The 20,556-nt window shown below is 58.4% G+C and overlaps 1 protein-coding gene across 1 annotated transcript; it reads right to left on the bottom strand.

Annotated features, from left to right (window-relative positions):
- Nucleotides 1-13,715: 13,715 nt before the first annotated feature.
- Nucleotides 13,716-18,287, bottom strand: LOC123242873 (zinc finger protein 383-like). The gene is made up of 4 exons (XM_044670984.1): nt 18,062-18,287; nt 17,652-17,778; nt 17,352-17,447; nt 13,716-15,499 (listed from the first exon to the last, which is right to left on the bottom strand). The coding sequence occupies exons 1-4, from the start codon at nt 18,176-18,178 to the stop codon at nt 14,259-14,261; spliced, it is 1,581 nt and encodes a 526-aa protein (XP_044526919.1). The 5' UTR covers nt 18,179-18,287; the 3' UTR covers nt 13,716-14,258.
- Nucleotides 18,288-20,556: the final 2,269 nt, after the last annotated feature.

The raw sequence follows: 20,556 nt of genomic DNA, 5'->3' as shown, positions 1-20,556 counted from the left end.
GGCCCCATTTTCTGTGGTTCACCCCTCCCCAGGTCACATCTGTTGGAGAGAGCCAGCTTGAAAGCCCTCGAGGTGTGCCTGTTGGGGGTCTGGGGACCCTGAGGCTGCTGGGGCTGGGGAAGAGGGCATGGAGCGGAGCCCCAAAGCCGGGATGGTGCCGTGCTTGGAGGGAAGCTGGGAAAGAGGGAGGTGGAGCACGTGGATCTGGGTTGAAGACGTCAACATGCTGCCGCCCAGGCTTGGGTGCGCTCGCCCACGTACCTGCCCATCCCAGGGGCTGAGGGGGTGGTGGGAGCAGGCGTGGGCCCGGTTCAGGGCCTGTGGAAGGCCGAATCTCCCCTCACCCCAGTTCAGGCTGGGCCATGGCGAGTGACGGTAGTGAATGACCTGCTGGAGCTCCAGGTAGCCCCCAAGAGACGGCCCAGGGCAGCTGTGGGAGCCCATTGGCTCGGGCCTCTAACTCCGGCCCCAGGCAGCGGCCTGCGAGCTGGTGAGGACACTAGAGCGAGGCTGCCAACCACCTGGTCCCCACTAAGCTGGCGCCAGGCCGAGCCACCCAGAGGGAGCCGAGGCTACCTGACCGCTCATGTCCCTTCCCTGGAGAGAAGAGAGCCAGGCTGGTGCCGTGCACGTCCTGGCCGAGGCCCCCAGGGTTGTGTTCCAGCTCTGCCCGCCTCGGGCAAAGCTTTTATTGGCCTACCCCTGGGGCCGCTCCTCAGCTTCGGCCCCCTCCTGATCCCCCCCATCCCTCAGTGCCTTCGCAGGCCCTCTCGGGGCTGCCGTCCACCCTCAAGTGTCCCCAATGGACTCTCCGATTCGTCCTGCCCAGAAGCAGGCTCGGTGCCTCCCACCTGCTCCTCCTGCCTGGGGCTACCAGGTCTGGGACTTCTGAGTCCTGGGGCCGGGGGCTCCCTCCCAACCAAGACCACCACATGGGCACACAGGCCGTCTCCCCTCTGTGGGCAGTCCAACCGCCCACACCCCCGCCCAGGAGGCAGACGTTCCCAGAGGCACCCAGTGGGATTTCAGGGGTCCCCTTCCCGGGTCAAAGGCAAAGTCCCTCTGATCCCCCGCAGCCTGGGCCGGGGATCCTGGCGGGGCTGCTTCCTGCCCTCCCAGCATCCCCTGTGGGCCATTTCCTTCTCCACCTCATTTGACAGATGAAGAAACTGAGGCAAGCAGGGTGACGTGATCTGCCCAGGCTCACGCCGCCAGGATGCGGCCAAAGCCAGGTTTGACTTCAGGGCTGACGCCTTGGCTCCATCGCGGGGGAGGCCTGGGTCTTCCCCGACCCCAGCCCCTCCCGACTGTCTGTCTGTCCCCCCACACCGACGCTTATAAATGTAGTGACGAGCGGGCGGAGCGGTTCGCTTTTATGCAGAACGTCGTGCGGCCCCACAGCCGCTGCCCGGCGCCCCCCTGGCCTGGGCCTCCTTGGGGCTGCTTGGAGGCTCGGCTGGGCCTCGGAGGACGTGCTCCATTGGAGCCATTTTCGGAAGCTCGGGCCACCGCGGGCCAGCATACACGGAGGGTGTGAACGGACGTTCCCCACCGGTTAAACCGCAAACTCCTCCCTGGCACCTTCGTTCCAATCTAGGCCAGGCTCGCGGCCAGCTGAGGAGGGAGGAGGGTCTTGGAGTCCCATCCAGGCCGCGGCCACCATGTACGAGAACAGGCCCCGCCCGTGGGCCAGGAGGCTCTCCCATCACCCCGCCTTTGCCTGCCCCTGCTCCGAGATCCCGAAGAGCAGGGACGGAAGGACGGACCTTTGGCTCTTCTCCAGGCACTGCAGGTCGGAGGGGAGACGGAGCAGCCCGGCAGAGACTCTTGGACCAAGGTGGGGGCCCAGAAAGCCATGCAGTGAGCTCCCCCCCCTTCCTCAGGCACTCTGGCCTCTGCGTCCTTCTCCCCCCGCCTTTCTTTCCTGGCCTTCGGGTGTGCCAGAAACGAAGACGGGAGACCTGAAGTTGGCTTTTCATCTTCGAATCCTGGGAACTGCGAAGAAGTCATTCAGATGGGTGTCGGGTGGGCCCAAAGGCTTCCGCAGCAGATCACCCAACGGGGTGCCTACTATGTGCCTGGCAGCCCCCAAAGGCCAGTTTTCAGGCCGGCGGAACTCGCCTGAGGACAGGCTGGATGGCAGCGAAGGGCCAGAAGCCGTAGCCAGAAGGGGACCGAGGACGAGCCTGGACTGGCCAGGGTGGAGGGGAGCCCCCCCTGTGGGCTCAGGCAATGGGCAGACCCAGTGGGGGAGAGAAAGAGGAACCTTCATCCGAGGCTCCGACGCAGAAGAGGGCACTCGTGGTCAGGAGGCAGGTCAGCGGCGCCCAGTGAGACGGCCGTCCTCAGGGAGGGGCGCCCAAAGGGTGGGGGATGGTGGGGGCCGGCCCCCAAAGGCACAGCAGCCCCTCTCCTGGGCCTCCTCGTCCCGCCTTAGATCCCCATTTGCTCCGCGTTGCTCCCAACCTCAGAAGGCTGCAGGGGAGACGGAGAGGAGAGGTTTGGGAACCCCAAGGGCCTAGAGCCAGCCCAGCTCACAGGGTCCTTTCCCGTTAAATTGGGGACGAACACCAGCGTTGTCTGGCTGAACCCACGCACGGGGCTACAGCAGAATCAGAACGGACATGAAATCGAGTGCTGGAGACCGGCCCTTGGTCCACACGGGCTCCCTCCTCTCGGCTAGACAAAGCAAACTCGAGTTCACAGCTCTCTGTTCATGACTCGCTTCACTTTCATGAAGCACATAAGAACCGATCCTTGGACGAGGTCAGTGTTTGGCAGCTGGGGCCTCCCCACCAGCCCTCCTCTCGGCCACGTGTGAGTCCATCCCCCATGGGTGGCCCCCGGCACGTACCGGACGCAGGCACTGCCTCTTCCGGGCTCTCCCATCACACTGGAGAGAATGGGGATCCCCGGCCCCAGACTGAGCCCCGATTCATTTTCTGCGGGTAGTAAGCAAAACGAATGTCATGGATTTAGCAACAGAGTGATTCCAGGCAGGCAGAAGGCCTGTGGCAGGCTGTGGTGCCTCTGGGGGAAGGCCAGGCCCTCTGAGTATCGTCCGAGGACTCACCACGGAAGGCGCGTCCCTCTTGCCACAGAGGGAATGTTGCCCACGGGACGAAAGGCTTGGCCTCGGACCTCCCGTGACATGAGGTGGTGACCTTGCAGACCATCCTCCGAACCCATCGAGCCTCGACAGACCCCGCCCCAAGAAGCCAGCACCCAGTCATCGCTAGAGAAATAGATCTCCCACCCACTGCCGGCAAAATAGATTGTGATGTAATGAGCAATGTCAGCATGTAAAAGGAGGGAAAACATGCAGTTGTCTTGGGTGAGAGGAAGCCCAGTGGCCCAGTTTTGCTGAGGGACGCCAGTCTCTCTCAATAACAACTGTGATCAGCTTGTTTTCTTTCAGGTTGGCTAAGGAAAATCTTCACGAGGCCCCAGAAACGTCCTCATGTGAGGGGGCACTTCAGCCCTGGACTCTCACAGGAACACCCTGTCACTCCAAGGAAGGAGGGCAGCCCTTCCCAGAATGTCCCCTGTAAACTTTCTTCCCATTGAAACATAAGTGCCTGGAGAACAAGAACTGTCTTTTGCCTTTCTGAGCACACCAAGAAGAGGCAAGAGCTCTAGTCCTTAACAGCCCATCTAGCGAGTTGCAGTAGGACAAATCTGATGGATGCCTTCCGCCATTTTTGCTGCCAGATGGCTTCTCTGATGAACCACTGGTGAAGGCTCTCCCACATCTGGCACATGGGTAGGGCTTCTCTCCAGTGTGAACTCTCTGGTGCTGTACAAGGCGTGAACTCTTGTCTATAGGTTTTTCTACATTCATTACATTTATAAGAGTTCTCCCCTGTGTGGATCTTCTTGTGCTGGTTAAGGGAGGAGTCATGGGTGAAGGCTTTGTCGCCTTCCTCACATTTGTATGGTTTCTCTCCCATAAGGATGCTCTGATGTATACTGAGTCTGGAAAAGCAAGTAAAGGCCTTCCCACACTTGCCACAGTGAGAATTCTCTGCTGTGAATTCTCTGGTGTTGACCAAGGGATGAGCTGTAGCTGAAGGCTTTGCCACACTCTTTGCACTTATATGGTTTTTCTCCAGTGTGAGTCCTCTAATGTACAATAAGGGTGGAGCTGTCAAAGAAAGCTCTCTCACAGTCATTGCATTTATAAGGCTTCTCTCCGGTGTGACATTTCTCATGCTTAATCAGGGATGTGCTGATATTGAAGGCCTTCCCACATTCGTGGCACTGGTAAGGTTTCTCTCCTGTATGAACCCTCTGGTGGTCAGTAATTGGGAACCCCAGATAAAGCCTTTCCCACATTCGTCACATTTGAAGGGTAAGTCCCCACTGTGATGAAGCCTCTGATGCTTCGGCAGGGAGGACTTGCAGCTGAAAGCCTTCTCGCATTCGTGACCTTTATAGGGTTTCTCTCCAGTATGAGTCCTCTCGTGCTTCCTAAGAGAGGAGCTAATGCTGAAGGCTTTTCCACATTCATCACATTTGTAGGACTTCTCGGTAATGTGGGTTTTCTGATGCAATGAAAAGTAAGAGCCCAGACTGAAAGTTTTTCCACACTTGTAAGGTATTTCTCTGGTGTGGATTCTTTGATGAAGTGAAAGGGATGAGCTGAGTCAGAAGGACTTCTAACACTCTTTACATTCGTAGGACTTTTCTCCAGTATGAACTACGTGATGCTGGATGAGGTACGAGTGGTGGCTGAACACTTCCACATTTAGAACACTTACAGGGCTTCTCCCCACTGTGAGTTCTCTGGTGTAAAGAAAGCCTGACTGAAGGCTTTCCCACACTCGTTACACACGTAGGGTTTCTTTCCAGTAGGAATCCTCTGATGGACTGTAAGGGATTTGCTGTGGCCAAACATTTCCCCACTTTTGTTACATCGGTAGGGTTTCTCTCCAGTGTGAATTCATTGATGGCCAGTCAGTTGGGATATGTAGAAGGAGTCTTTCCCACAGTCGTCACACTTATAAGGCTTCTCTCTGATATGAATTCTCCGATGCCTATTAAGGCAAGAAATCCGGGCAAAGGCTTTCCCACAATTGTTGCATTCATAGGGCTTCTCTCCAGTATGAACTCTCTGATGTTCAGTAAAGTGTGAAATCCGGGCAAAGGCTTTCCCACAGTCATTACATTTATGACCCGCCTTCCCTGAATGGGTTTTCAGGTGATGAGTTGGACCTGAATTTTGTTTGTGTCTCTTTCAGTGTTCCTCCTATATCTGAGAAGTCTTTCCACCAAGAATTTTGTGTTGTGCATTGGGAGCTTATCCCAATCTGAGGCCTCCTCCCAAATCTTTGATTCCTTGGTCTCTGGCCTCAGGAAAAACATTCTCATGGGTGCTATTCATTTCCTTGGAAGGTCTCTCCTTGTTTCCTTGCCGTTTCCCCAGTACATCTTCCCATTCCTCCCAGATTTTTCCCAACTTGTTCCAAGGTCCATCCATTGTCATCCACTGAGATGCTGCCTCCTCAGCAAAGCCTTGCTTTGGAGTTGACACTCTGCTTACTGGCCTTGACTGCCAGTCTGAAAGAGTTTTATACATTCAGATTTCTCCTGCTAGAAGGGTGCACTGAAGTGTGATGGGGGTATGGAAGCCTGAAATCTCTCATAAAGAAAAGGGGGTGATGAGGGTGTGAGGCCAAGATAAAAAAAATGGGAGAGCAGAGGAGTGGGCACAGCCTACAGGGAGGAGGGGAGACTGGCCTTTCTATTGGGTGCTGGAAGGAAGAACCAGGATGGGACATCCACATCTCATTAGACTGGATGCCCAATGCCCTCTTCAAGTGATATGGGAAGAGTGCAAATGACCAGGAATCAAGGAGACGTGCACAGGACACACATCACTATCGATCAAGGCAAGGACTTCTTCCAGGAAAACAGGCTAGTCAAGACCGATAAGAGTGTCCTTGCCTTGGGTCATATGGATCCAATCCTGCAGGAATTAAATGGAAAGATCCAATGAGGAGGAAGAGAGTCGCCAGTGTAGGTCCACCCAACTAGGTAAGAGAAGGGCACAAAGGAAGAGCAAGGAGGCTAGCCCTGCAGATACTTAGGAACTCACAGGAGACTAAATCAAAGAAGGGCAATGAGTGCTAAAGATGACCAAGAAGGGGCTGGGGCCAGCAGGGTGCGCCTTGGGGCAGGAGGGGCTGGGCCAGGCCCTCCAAGATCAGAGCTTCTGGCCTGCTTCACTCAGGGAACCCTCTCTGGGCCTACCTTTGCCTTTTGCAGCCCTGCCCTGGGGCAGAAGGAAACGGCCTGTAGGCAGCATCTCCACAGGTCGGCATGGTGCTAAGCACTTTACATTCCTTCATTTGATCCTCACAACAGCCCCACAAAGAAAATGCTATTCTGTTAGGGCCCCTGCTTTACAAATGAGGAAACTGAGGCAGACAGAGGTTAAAGTGACTCATCCAGGGTCACAAAGCTGGGATGTGCCTGAGGCTGGATCTGAACTGAGGTCTTCCTGACTCAAGAGCTAGCACTATCTGCTGATTTACCTCAGTGGCACCTCACTGCCCAGGATTGAATGGACAATCTTGCTGGCCACACCCACTGAAGGGTATTTGGCTCAGGCTTTGGGATGACATCTGCCCAGGGAGCTTTCAACAGTGATGGGATCCTCACAGCTCACCCTTAATTTGGATAGGAGAGGATTACAGTCCCCGAGGGCCTGGGTTTGAGGCCAATTCTCTTCATCAATCTAAACCTCCTCTTCCTCACTGGGCTCCAGGGAGCATTCTAGGAGGGAAGACTGGACTTCTGTTTGGTGTGAGGTTTTGGAAGGGCAGCATTGAAGCCTGGCCACTCCTGGCCACTCACTTTCCTCCTGTAAAATGGGATTATGATGCAGGAATGGGAGCTGGCATATATGATCTTACAAATGCTTGTACACATGTCCTAACCACGAGGCCCAGAAACCAATCCCCAATTAACAGGCATTTCTCGAGTCCCCGTTGTGTGCCAGGCACTGGGCTGGGGCTGCAGAGACAAAGGCAAGGGCAGAACAGGCCCTGCCCCCCTATCAGGGAGACCCCACGTACACACATATAGAGGTAGATACAAAACACATTCACAATAGACATCGAGGGCCCCAGCAGTGGAATGGGCTTTGGCAGGCTTCCTGCAGGAGGTGAGATGGGAGCTGGGACTCCAAGGAAGCCAGGAGGCAGAGATGAGGAGGGAGTGCCAGGGCATGGAGACCAGAGAGAGTGCCACATAGAAGGAACTGCAAGAGGGCTAGTTTGGGCAGGAACAGAAGTAATAAAGCTGGAAGAACAGGATGAGACCAGGCTGGCAACATTGATATGTTCCTGGAGGTGCCAGGGAACCACTGGAGATTGCCAAGTTTGCAGGTGACAAGGTCATGCAACCCCACTTAGGAAAGTCCCTTTGGTAGCTGAATGGAGGTCAGAATGGGGAGAGACTTGAGGCAGGCAGACCCACCAAAGGATATTGCAACAGTCCAGGGGTGAGGTGATGAGAGCCTTGCCAGGGTTGGGGCAGGGTCAAAGGAGAGAAGAGGATTTATTGGAGAGATGCTGCAGAAGGGAAATGGACCAGAGATGATGCTGCAGAGGGAAAATGGACCAGAGGTGATGCTGCAGAAGGGAAATGGACCAGAGATGATGCTGCAGAGGTGAAATAGACCAGAGATGATGCTGCAGAGGTGAAATGGACCAGAGATGATGCTGCAGAGGGGAAATAGACCAGAGATGATGCTGCAGAAGGGAAATGGACCAGAGATGATGCTGCAGAAGTGAAACAGACCAGAGATGATGCTGCAGAGGGGAAATGGACCAGAGGTGATGCTGCAGAGGGGAAATGGACCAGAGATGATGCTGCAGAGGGGAAATAGACCAGAGATGATGCTGCAGAGGGGAAACGGACCAGAGATGATGCTGCAGAAGTGAAACAGACCAGAGATGATGCTGCAGAGGGGAAATGGACCAGAGATGATGCTGCAGAGGGGAAATGGACCAGAGGTGATGCTGCAGAGGGGAAATGGACTAGAGGTGATGCTGCAGAGGGGAAATCAATAGTCCTTGGCATCATACTGGATATGGGAAGTGAGAAAGAAGAATCCAGGATGAGAGAGGGTGAGGCCAGCTTGGGCCAGGGGTTCTCTTGCCACTATTGTTCCTACACTGGCCATGAGGAGGCGCCATCTCATCTTGCCCAGAAAATCCGATTTCACAAAAACTGACCATTCTGGGTTTCTCTGGGGCGGGCACTGGGAGAGGGTGATCAGGGTCAACCCTGGGTGGGCACAGGGGAAGAGTGCTGGAACTCAAGCCCACTCTTGGCTCCATTCTGTACTTGCTGTGGGGGCTAAAGACGGTCCTTGACGGCCCTCAAGTTTCCTTTTTGGTGACACAGGAGGTTGGATTTCAGGGCCTGCAGTCTACAAACTTAGATCTGTGTTTTGTCTTCATTTCCATGTCATCCCACCTAGGTGATTTTATGTCTTTAAGAACCTCAGGCTGGGGACAGACAGTGAGGTGGTTCAGTGGTTAGAGAGCTAAGCCTAGAGACAGGAGGTCCTGGGTTCAAATGTGGCCTGAGACACTTCCTAGCTGTGTGACCCTGGACAAGATCCTTAACCCCCAAGCCCTTATCACCCTTTTGTCTTGGATGGATACTTAGTATTTTTTTTTAACCATCATCTTCCGTCTTGGAGTCAATACTGTGTATTGGCTCCTAGGTGGAAGAGAGGTAAGGGTGGGCAATGGGGGGTCAAGTGATTTGCCCAGGGTCACACAGCTGGGAAGTGGCTGAGGCCAGGTTTGAACCCAGGACCTCCTGTCTCTGGGCCTGGCTCTCCATCCACTGAGCTACCCAGCTGTCCGCCCCCTGGATACTTAGTATTGACCCTAATTAAGCCAGACAATTTTCTGAGAGGGGGTTCATGGCAAAGAAGGGTCAGAATCCTTGGCCTTGGGGTCCTTTGCTGTCCTTCCAGGGTGAGCTTCTGACCAAGTGCCTTTGGATCTCTGGGCCTCTGCTTTCTGTCTGGAGAGCTGGGGGAAATGGTTCTTGCTGTGCGGGCCCTGAGCGGGTCACTGGCCCCCCCTGAGCCCCAGGAGTCAGCACCAACAGGATGACGGGTCTCTCCACTCTGCAGTGACCATTTTTCAGTGACCTGCGGCCCTGCGAGGCCTCAGCTCGAACCCGCCCTCGTGTCCCCTTCCCTGGAAGTCTCCCGGCCGTGAGAGAGGCGGGACTCTGTCCTTGAGCCGGGCTTTCAGAGGCCCCATTCCACCCCCCCCCACCTGCCCACGGAACCCAGACTCCAAGGCGAGAAGAATCCCAATACACGGAGATGGGCATAAATGAGCCTTCACTCCCAGGGCAGAAGAGGAGGGAAGAAGAAGGGGCGGCCGCAGGTCTGTGTTCCCCCAAACCATCTCCAAGGCCGGACGGAGCGTTTCTAGCTCTTTCTGGGGTGCCCAAGGCTAAGAGTGGGGCGGCGGCCAGGTCAGAAAGGGGGCTAAATCCCGCTGGCTGGCCAGAAGGGAGCCGGGCAGCAAGGCCGCCGGAGCAGCCAAAGGCCCAGGAGGAGACGCTGCAGGACTCCGTGCAGGATGCTTTAACGTGAAGGAGTCGGCCCGGCCTCGGCGCCGCCGTGTTCAGGCCTTCCTTTCCTCCATCCGACGAGAGCAGCTCACAGACCGCCCGGCTGGACGTCGCCCGTCACGCGGGTCGAGGCCTGGGCTCTGCCCACACCCTGTCCAGCCCCCCGGGCACCCGGCGGGCCTCCTTCGGGGCAGCTTCCACCCTCTCCCCCAGGCCCCAAGGCATCTTCTCTCCAGCCAAGAGCCCCACTTTGCACCTGCTGCCTCCCGAGCTCCAGCCTCTCCCACCAGCAGGGGAACGAGGGGCTTGGCCGGGATCTCCGGGGAGAGCGGGAAGAGCAGCTGGAGCTTGGGCTGCCGGCCAAGGGAGGAAGCGGAGGCCTCTGTCTGAAAGAGGGACCCCACTCACCTGAGGGCTGGCTGGCGGCAGCCCCGGGGCCTCTCCTGCCCGGGGACGGGCTGTGTCCTGAGGAGGCAGAGCTGGGGAAGGGAACGAGGCCGTGAGGGGGAGGCCCGCCAGGCTGGACGCTCTTCCCCCAGATGGGGCCGGGCTCCCCTCCCTGCCCTCCCAGGGCCCGGGAGGATGCCCGTCTCCCCCCACAGCTCTCCAGGGACAGCGCAAAGCCTGGGGCCGCTTGGTGGTCCTGGCAGTCAGGACGCTTCCACCCCGGCGCTCGCCTCAGCTTGGAGAGCAGCCACTGACTCTCAGGCCGGCCAGCATCAGGCAGGCCCCTCCCTTCTCCTTTCCCCAGGTGGGAAGGCTGCTCTGGCCAACTCTCCTTCATGGCCAGGGCTCACGGGTTGGCTCTGCCCAGGCTGGAGCAGTGCCTGGAATAGCGTGGTCCCCCCCCCCCGGGGGCTCTGCTTCTTCCTCTGCAGGTCCCAGGGCACAGCTCCTCCGTGTCTCTGGCCCTCAGCTTCCTCTCTGCCGGGGCCCTCTCACCTGGGGGCAGGCCCTCCCCGAAAGCGTCTCCCTTTCCCTAGCTTCCCCGGGCGCGGGGGGGCCATCAGCCAGAGGCCTAGCAGCTTGCTGGGCCTCCTCACCCTGGGCCTCCAGGGACCCCGTCCTCATTTCCTCCAGCAGCGACTGTCTGCGCATAGTGAAGTATCTGTCCAGAAGGTAGGGGTCAGTGGAGTGAATTCTGGTCCTACCCCTCCCCCAGGGGCCTCTGGCGATGGGTGCTGTTCTCTCTCCTCAGACTCACCTGCCCTTTCCTGTGTGGCTCAGGCCTCTTGCTGCTGCCGCCGCCACTGCCATGGGACCCTGGCTCAGCCCCTGCAGGGTCAAGGCTCCGGCTCCCATGCCACCGACTTCCATGTTTTCAGGCTGCTTAGGTCACGGCGGCCGACGCTCTGAGCTCTGGCACGTTCAGAGCAATGAGTCCACATTCTAAACAGAATAAAAGTATGGGGTCACCGACATGGCAATGGATAGCAGGGCCTAATCAATGGGCCTCGATCCCATTTCAGGACAAGGGCAGAGTCCTGTGACAGAACTAAAGGCTAATTTTCTGGTTCTGGTTCCTCTTCGAGCCTGTTTTCCATGAACAATAGCTCTAGAGTCTCTGATCCAGTTCAGTTCAATCTGGCTTCTTCCTTACTGGCTGCAAACATGCCCACAGTCTCCCTCATTCTGAAAAGACCTCCCTTCCCCCCTGCAAAAGGCCATCTACCCTGGGCCTCCACTTCCTTTCCTCTCATTTTCTTAACCCCTAATCTGGCTTCCAGCTCCATCAGTCAAAGTCATCAGTGGTCTCTTAGCTGCCAAATTCAAAGGCTTTTCCCCTGCACCTCATTCCCCTGGATGTCTCCCCAGCCTTGGATACTCTTGACTACCTTCCTTCTAGGTTCTTAGAGGACTCCTCTCTGGTTCTCCTCATTCTCTGATGCTCCTCCATCTCCTTTCTGGATCTCCATTCAGGGGACATGCCCTAATAGAAGGTGTCTCCCAAAGTCCTGTCCTGGCTCCTCTTCTCCCTCAACTTCACTTGAGGATCTCATCAGCTCCCATGGATTTCATGCCTATCTCTGGGCTGATGATTCTCCCTTTCCTGTCACCTCCCGTGTCCTTTCAGACCGGATGCCCCCAGACCTCTTAAACTCAAAATGCTCAAAACAGAGCTCATTGTCTTTCCCCTAAGCCCTCCCTATCTTTCCTATTATTTGTTGTAGAAGGCAACCCATCCTCCCAGTTCCTCAGGCTCTCGACCTAGGAATGATCTTGGATTCCTCCCTATCTCTCATTCCCACCCCACCCCCACATCCAATACATTTCCCAAACTCCTCCATTTCACCTCTGCAACATCTAGGGTCAATTTCACCTCTGCAGTATCTCTGGGTCAATTTCACCTCTGCAGTATCTCTGGGTCAATTTCACCTCTGCAGCATATTCCGGTCAATTCTTCCATTCCCCCCTTCTCTTCTGTGACACAGCTCCCACCTCCTCAAAATTGGACTATGGCAATGGCTGCTGGGAGTTAAGCACCCCTAAAGTGACTGTCCTAAAGCACAGGTCGCCACATCACCCCCACTCAACAACCTCCAGCACATAGCTGGCATACAAAAGACGCTCTAATAAAGACTTGTTCCATTGAGAGAGGGGAGGTTCCTACTTCTGGGGATCTCTAAACATCCTCCAGCCCTAGATTCTCATTCACCCAATCAATACGCACTAAGTGGCACTGTGTGTTGGGGGCAGCAGGATCTCTGAGCACCTTTGGATTCTGGATTCCCCCTAATCAGTCACCAGCAGTTAGTAGGCACCAGCTGTAGGCAGATGGGGTAGGGATCTCCAAGCACCTTCTCCTCCAGGTCCCACTCGATAGGCTGTCGTCATGGAAACCCACCTCTGGCTTGGTCTTTACTATAGAGACAGGCGTCACCCTCCCCTCCCCCGCTGCCATGGAGACCCAAAGCCTCTCCATCCTTCTGCGGAACTGAACTCAACTGGCTGAGAAGTATAAAGGCGAGAGCGGCCAGGCCTCGTGATGGATTACACCTGCGCCCAGTCAAGACGCCCATGGCCTGCCAGCAACTACGGTTCCCAGAAACCTTCAGACCTGGGCCCGAGTACTTCTGGACCAAAGCCCCATCGGCTCCGCTCCCCTCCAGGAAGTCCGCTGGAGCAAGGGTGAGCCTGAGGACTACCATCCCCACAATTCTGCTTGGCGGAAAGGAGGACCAGGCTTCGGAGCCCGTGGGCTTGGGGCAATCCTTCCCTGCCTAGGATCCGTCTTGGTGTCTGAGCCCCGAGACAAGTCGAGGGACACCTCGGGTCAGGGTCTTGCGCTATTGGAGACACCTTTGCTACCCTTGCGGGACTTTCTGGGAAATGGGAGTCTGACTGGGTTTGCTCTGCTTCTGCCGTCGGGGCCTAGGACGCTGGAATGGTTGCCATGGCAAGGGGTGGGGAAGGACCCGCTTTAGATTGGCACTGAAACCTTGGAAAAGGAGTCTATCTCTATGGCAACAGCCAGGGGGCGGAGCAAGTCGGGAGTAGGATATCAAACTCTGAGACTCCAGGACAACAGGATGGGGGGTGTGGAGAATCTGGGATTGTAGTGGGGTGTACAAAGGTGCTTGGAGATCTCCAGGTGTCCCCTCCCCACCAGAGCAGCACCTTTATGGGTCACCCCTGCTCCCGTGAGCACCCTGGAGGCTCTGGCCACCTTTCCACAGTCCTCTGCAGGTGTGCCCTGGCATCCAGGCGTACTTGGGGGCACAGGAGTCATGTCCAGAGGCATAGGAAGGTGGCCAGGCGGGCTCTGGGACCAACAGCCAGGGGTGTCCCTGGAGGTGCCCCGGGAGGCTGGGCCAGGTTCCCTGCCTCAAGGGGCTCTGTTCTGCTTCTGCCTGTCATCACCCAAGCCCCTGCCCTCCTCTGGGGCCCCATCTCTCCAAGGTCCCTCCCATGGTAAGACCTGATGAATCAGGCCCTCAGTGTCCACTGTGGGAGCCCAGTAATTCTGACGTGCCCACCTGAACTAGGACCGAAATCTGGTCCTCCGCAGTCCGATTCTGGGGCTCTGGGGCTCCTGGGCCCCAGAAAGCAGGCTTGTCTCTGGAGCCACAAATAGCGGAAGGACGGTTACGGAAAGCCAAGGGACGAGCATTTATTGACCATCCTCATCACACACAGGGTCAGAGGGCAGAGGTGGCCCTCCTGCTCTCTTCTCCCCTCCCCAAGGACAATCGGTCTACTCCCATTCCCCAGCTTACCCCCAGGCAGAGACTCTGTGCATGGGAGCAAACCCCCCCAAAAGCAGCATCTCTCATGGGTGCCCCTCTCTAATACTCCAGTGAAGTGAGGGGAGAGGAAACAGGAAAGCAGAGTGAGATGAGGGAATACACAAAGGAGAGAAAGGGGGAGCCCTCATTCCTGGATGCCCACACCCAGACCCTCAGAGCCTGGGCCAAAGACCCTCCTCCTGCTCCTCTCAGCTGGCCTCAAACCCCTCTTTGGTCTCCCACCTGCTATGGGTTCTGTTTTGGGCACTTGGGCTGGTCTGGGGTTGGAACACAGAGGTTGGCCCCCAATAAAGAAGGGGTGTGGTGGTTCTGAGGACGACTCCTCCAAGGCTTCCAGCTGCGTCACGCCACTCCACACCACACCGAGGGGCCCCGTTCCACCGGCCCAAGACAGGCCCTTCAAAGATATGTGTTGGTTACAGGGTCATAGAAGACCTCTCCAGTGTGGATTCTCTGGTGCTGAATGAGGTGGGTACTTTGGTTGAAGGTCTTCCCGCATTCACTGCATATGTAGGGCTTCTCTCCAGTGTGGATCCGCTGATGGCGGGTCAGGTTGGGGCTCTTGTTGAAGGCCTTGCCACACTGGCCGCATTCATAGGGCTTCTCTCCTGTGTGGATCCTTTGGTGCTGTGTCAGGAGCTTGCTGCAGTTGAAGGCCTTCCCGCACTCGTGGCACGCATAGGGCTTCTCTCCAGTGTGAATCCTGCGATGTTCCGTGAGGGACGAGCTCACCCGGAAGGCTTTCCCACACTCGTCACATTCGTAGGGCTTCTTTCCAGTGTGAATCCTCTGGTGCTGGGTGAGGAGTGTGCTCCGGTTGAAGGCCTTCCCACACTCATTGCAGGCGAAGGGCTTCTCCCCTGTGTGAATCCTCTGGTGCTGGGTGAGGTGGGTGCTGCGGTTAAAGGCCTTTCCACACTCGTTGCACTGATAGGGCTTCTCGCCAGTATGAGTCCTCCAGTGCTCGGTGAGGGACGAGCTCACCCGGAAGGCTTTCCCACACTCGTTGCACTCGAAGGGCTTCTCTTCGTTATGAATCCTCCGGTGCTGCCTCAGGTGGGATGTCTGGTTGAAGGCTTTGCCACAGTCACTGCATTCGTAGGGCTTGTCTCCAGTGTGCACACGCAGGTGTTTGGTAAGAAGCGCACTCTGGCTGAAGGCTTTCCCACATTCTTTGCACTTGTATGGCTTCCCTCGCAGATGGCTTCCGGGGGGGCCCAGGGGAGGTGAGCGGCTGTGCAGGGGCCGCTCATCCCTCCTGCGATCGCTGTACTCGTCTGCAGCGCAGAGGACCTGGTGGTCAATCAAGTGTGAGAGCTGCCTGAAGCTTTTCCCACTCGTGTCATGCGGATGGGGCCTCTCTGCAACCAAGAGCAGATTCTGCTGGAGAATCCCCAGCGGCCTCACGCTGGCACTTTTCTCACGTTCCTCCCATTCAGAGCCCGGCTCCCCAGGGTGGACAATCATCTGCCTCCACTGTCTCTGCTGCTCTTCCAACTGGCTGTCACACATCCTGTCCTCCAGTCTGGGGCTCCAAGGACCATCCTGGGCAAATCCTATCTTCCTTCTCTGGGACAAGCCTCCTTCCGAAACGTCCCCCCCTGGGCCAGCCCCCTTGAGCTCGGCTTCAGTCTTCCAGTCTGAAATCAATGTAAAGCACAATGACCACCCCCAGAAATGACTGTGCCACCGGCCACTCACCAAACTCCCTGCCAGCCCCCACCTCTCCTGCGGGCAAGGGTCTTCCCAAGCAGGTCCCTTCCAGCCTCTCCAGGGTCTCCATCTCTGTCCCTCCTCCCAATCCGCACTCAGCCACAGCAGCCTATAGCTCATCTTCTTCCTGACGCTCTAAGCCTGGCACCCTGCAAACCCAGCTTCCTTCAGGACTCAGCCTGAGGGGCCCCTCTGGAGCCCAGGACCCCCCTCAGGCCCCTCAGCGGTCAGCACCTTCCCAGCCGAGGTCAGCCAGGCTCACAAATGGAAGCAGAGCCAGACTCAGTTTTTCCTGGTAGGCCGAGCGACTGGTGCACGGTAGGCCCCTAACAGAAGCTGCCGATTAGATGGCGATCCCTAGACTGGCGACGGGTGCTGTGGGGGTGAAATGGGACCCCTTGGAGGACCCGACCTCTCAAAGACAAGGACGGTCCATCTAGGCCTGGCCCGCAGTGACCCACAGGACCTCGGGAAGGATCCAAAGTGGGGTATGCCAGGGGCGAGCCATCGTGCCGACATCAGAGAAAGAGGAGAGGAAGGACGAGGGCAGGAGGGAAAGTCTGGCCCTGAGAGGAGTCTCGAAGCCCCTCAAGTTGTCCCTGACACAGCTGAGGCTCGGGGGGGCCGCGGAGGGGACCGTCCCAAGCTCCCACGGGTAGGAAGAGGCAAAAGAGAGAGTGGCTCCCAGACTGAGGAGGGGATGGAGAAGGGGGATTCAGGGGTGTCCGCCCTATGGCCTCTTCCCCCTTGCTGGGCTTTCTCGGCAGAGCCAGGCTGGCACTGGGTTCAAGGTCCTGCCCTGGGCCGAAGGCGATCCTGCCAGAGTAGAGCCTGCTGTCTCGTCCGGGTGCAAATCCCAGGACACACTTGCCTCCTGGTCTACCGTGATGGTCTCCCTGGCTTCAGGGGAGGGCAGAATGGGGGGACTCCCCAAGGAAGGTGCTCCTCCACCCTGAACATGGTATGAGATGAGAGGAGACCCGGGCCCTGGGAGACACGTCTTGGCGGACGTGGGGAAAGCGAGGAAAGATGAGAAGCCGCCCGTGCAGGAAGAGAGGACAGGGAGTTCCCCCAGGGCCGGCCAGAGGAAGCCCCTCAATAGCTGGGACCAAACAGGACATCAGGGCGGCTGGCCAGGAGTTGGGCTGAGGGAGCAGGAAGAGAAGGGCAGAGGCTGGGGGGTGGGAAGCTCTCTGAATTGTTAAGGTGAGGCTGGCCCCAGGAGGGCAAAGACAGAGAGCCGAGCGCCCGCTCCCTGGCCTCGGGGTTCCAATCCCGCTGCCTCCTTTGCCCACTAGTGGTGTGTGCCTCCTCCAGAAGGGGAAGGACAGGCCCGGTCAAAAGAGGAAAGAAGTCTGGACTGATGGGGAGCCCACGGCTGAGTGCGACACTGCCAGGGTGCAGGACCTCCATCTCCCACCTGTCCTGGAGCTGCCCGAGTGCGGGAGACGGGGGCCTGGACAGAGAGGCTTGTCCCACACAGGGAAACGAGAAGCTCCTCATTCCAGGTCCCAGCAGCATCCCGGACACACAGCCCATATCTCCTCCCTTCCTTGGGGCTCAGTGGTCTCATCTGTGTAACAGAGCCCAACTGGGACGCCTCCAAGGCCAGACAACATCACGCCATTGCCTGGGCAGCGGGTCTGAGGGCCCAGGGATGCGCGACAGCCTGGCCTCGGGTCTCCCCATGGCGGGAGATCCTAAGCCACGGGAGGGTTCAGTCAGGGAGCCAGACCCCTCGGGAGCAGGAGAACCAGGGCTGCCCTGCTGCCTACTCACCTGCAGGGCAGCCACTCGGGACCTCTCCCTCCGCCGTCCAGGGCTCTTCCCCGGGCTCCAGGTGGTAGCCGGCAGCCGGTTTGGGAATAGGAAGTCCTGTGCCCAGGGAGAGAGAGGACACAGCACAGTTTGTGCTGCCAACGGGGGAGCCTCCCCTAGCTCGGACAACGCAGGCCCCTTCCAGTGCCCTGGCACAGCCCCTAGCTGGGGGCACTGCCCGGCCTGGAGAGCCCTGAGAGGGGGCGAGGGAGGGGAGTGGGCTCAGCCCTCCGGCCCCATGTCCCCCAGACCCCCCCTTACCCAGGGACGCCAGGTTCCGGTAGTTCTCCAGCATCACCTCCCGGTAGAGCCGCCTCTGAGCCGGGTCCAGCCGCCCCCACTCCTCCGGGGTGAAGTCCACGGCCACGTCGCGGAAGGTCACGGCCCCCTGAAACACGGAGCGCCTGCTGGCCAGGGGACCCTCCTGGCTGTGTCGTGCCCTGCTGCCCCCCTTCCCCCAGGGACTGCAGAGCGGAGGGGAGGAGGGGCAGTGGCACTGTAGACGCCCGGCGTGGCCCCAGTTCCTTCCTTCTGGGGGGCTCGCTGGGGGAGGGGCTCGGAGAAGGGGGTTCCAAATTCTTGGCCCAGCGGGAAGGCTCTAGGCGGGTGCCGGGTCCCTCCAGCCCCGCTGCTGACCGCTGGGCAGGGAAGGAGAGGGACACCTGGCTCACCTTGGCAGTGGCCCCCGGGGGCCCAGCGGGCGCGGAGTCCTCCAAGTCCTCCTCTCCTGAGGTGTGGGCGGCGCCCCCGGCTGGCTGAGCTGGAGGGGGGCGGGACAAGGGGGCCATTAGGGGAGCAGAGGAAGGGGCGACGCCCCCCCCCCCGCCACCGCCGGGGAGCCCCGCACAGAGGGAGAAGGCCGAAGGCTCCCATTCCAGGAGGTGACATGGGTAGGGCGGCCATTTCACGGATGGGTAGACTGAGGCAGGCAGGAAAAGATGGGTCCCAGGTCACGGGCATCCCCGGAGGCAGGCCCCTCCCTCCACCCCTCTTACCTCCCTCCTGCAGCATCAGGGCCGCCCAGCTGACCCTTCCTCCGCTCCCAGCACCCAGGGTTCTGGTCCTGACCGAGACCTCTAAGAAGGCAGCTGGAGCAGGGGAGAGGAAGGGTCACACAGGCTGCCCTCCACCCACAGAAGACCCCACCCCCAGCTTGGGAAAGTGGGCGTGTCTCCGCCCGGACCCCAGCCCAGGCCAGGTACTTGGGTTCCTCCCGCCCCACCCCGCCTCCATCCCTGCTCTGGCAGGGGCTGGGGACATTCCTCACGTAAGACTTTGGTCAAGTCCCGCCCCAGCCCCGGCCTCAGTTTCCCCACCCGTCCATGGGGGCCCCGACCTGTGTCCCACAGAAGAGCAGGCGCCCCAGGGAATCACAGACTTCCCAGGGTCCACCCCCGGGTCCACCCCCCAGCCCCGCTCCTTATCCGGGCGCCCACTCAGGTCCTGGCAGCGAACTGACGTCACCGTAAGACCACGCCCCTTTCCTTCCCGTCAACATTGCCCACCCCCGACCTGCTTTCCCTCTGGAACTCCTCCCGTGTCGGGACGCGGAAGGGGCACTTGGCCGTTGGGGTCCGTACGTACAGACCTCGAGGACGCTTCCCCGGGGTGCGGGGAAGAGGCTGCAGAAACGCCTCCACCGAGCGGGCGGACTCGGCCTGCAATGGTGGACGCGAGTGCGTGCGCACGTCCAGCCTCAGGGCGCTCAGCGCGCCTGCGCACCTTCCGTCCCCGGACTACATATCCCAAAATCCCTTAGGAGGCGCTTCCTCAGGCAGCGGACTTGAGAGGGCCCGGAGGGAGAGAAGGGGGCGGAGTCTGCAGGTTCCGCTCCACTGCGCATGTTCATGGGGCAGACCACCCCCCCCCCATCCCCCGCCCCAAGCTGTACCTGTCTTCAGCCTATCAATAGCCATGCAGATCCTTCTCATTGACTCTGGCGGAGAGCGGCCCTTCCGTCTCTATGGCAACCCCTGGAGGGATTCCGGCATTGGCAGAAATGGACGCGTGCCCCCAAACCCTGCGTCTAATCCCAGCAGATTACACAGATTGGGGGAGTGAGAACTCTTCTCTAGCCCAAGGTAGGCTTGGGGATGGCGAGTCCCAGAGTCATCTGGAGACTCCATCATTCCTTTACCATTTATTCAGCGCCTCCGGGGAAGGAGACAGAGCCCAGGGGGCGGGCGCTTTGGAGGAGCTGGTGGGGTCAGTGCCGAGTTACAACCCTGCTGTCCTGCCTTCCCATCTCCCGCCTCGGCGCCTTTGCACTGACGGTGCTCCGAGCTCCCACGGGCTTCCTTGCATCCTGGTGGCCACCAACCCTAAACCATCTGCTAACTCCTAGTAAGACCTGCTGCGTCCCAGGGAAAGCGCCCTGAGGGGAGAGGTCGATCCTCCTGGGACCCTCCTTTAGGGTGGCTTTGAGATAGAGCTCCAGGCTCGCCTTGGATAGCCGAGATGTCTCTCTGTGCCCCAAACTAGGAGGTTCGCCCTCTGTGTCTTGAGGCTGGCCAGCCCCGCCTTGTGGCTGAGCGCTAACCCTCCTCCAGTCACATCTCGCCTGCCTGCCGGAAGAAGTAGAAAGACCCCAGGAGTGATGGCTTCTGGGAGGCAGGTTTCCATCTAGCTGTCCTCCCGCCCTGGATTCAATATTACCTTCTGCAGCAGTACGTTTATCTCACTCTATTTAAGCTCAGTTTGGGGGTCCTGCATTCTCGCAAAGGGCGCCCTTCCTGGAAGGGGGGGGGCTTCACCGCAAACCCCCTCAACAGAATGAGGCGAAGGCGAAGCTCCTTTTCCCACTGAGGCTTGGAGCTGTCCCCCTGACCTGCCCACTCATTCCCCCTTTCCTTAGGAAGTTCAAGGAAAGGCCCAGCCTGCAGGATCTTCCATTGTCTGGCCATAGAAGGGTGAGATGAGGAGTTCTGTTTTGCCCTAGAAGTAGGAACTAGTTTAGGTAGAAGCAAACCAGAGTCCTTGAGTCTCCATTGGAATAAAGGGAAAATATCAGGCACAACTGCATAGGACCTGATTATATAGCCTAGGCAGGGAATTGTGGGGAGGGACGGAGAGAATGATAGGCCACCTCCCTCCTCATGGGCTCTTCACCAATTGGAGATGTCTTGGGATGTTTAAGGGAGAGCTGATCAAGGAGCTTCCAAAATTG

Source organism: Gracilinanus agilis, chromosome 3 (assembly GCF_016433145.1).
Source record: "Gracilinanus agilis isolate LMUSP501 chromosome 3, AgileGrace, whole genome shotgun sequence".
Lineage (NCBI taxonomy): Eukaryota > Metazoa > Chordata > Mammalia > Didelphimorphia > Didelphidae > Gracilinanus > Gracilinanus agilis.
The sequence above is the reverse complement of the archived record's forward strand: the minus strand, read 5'-3'. Positions and strand labels throughout refer to the sequence as shown.

Excerpts from the sequence above, each read along its gene's own strand:
- LOC123242873 (XM_044670984.1), bottom strand. The coding sequence starts at position 18,178 with ATGGCCCCCTTGTCCCGCCCCCCTCCAGCTCAGCCAGCCGGGGGCGCC. Across the intron at positions 17,448-17,651 it reads CCGGAACCTGGCGTCCCTGG|GACTTCCTATTCCCAAACCG; the intron begins GTAAGGGGGGGT and ends CCCTGGGCACAG. Across the intron at positions 15,500-17,351 it reads CCCGAGTGGCTGCCCTGCAG|ACTGGAAGACTGAAGCCGAG; the intron begins GTGAGTAGGCAG and ends CATTGATTTCAG.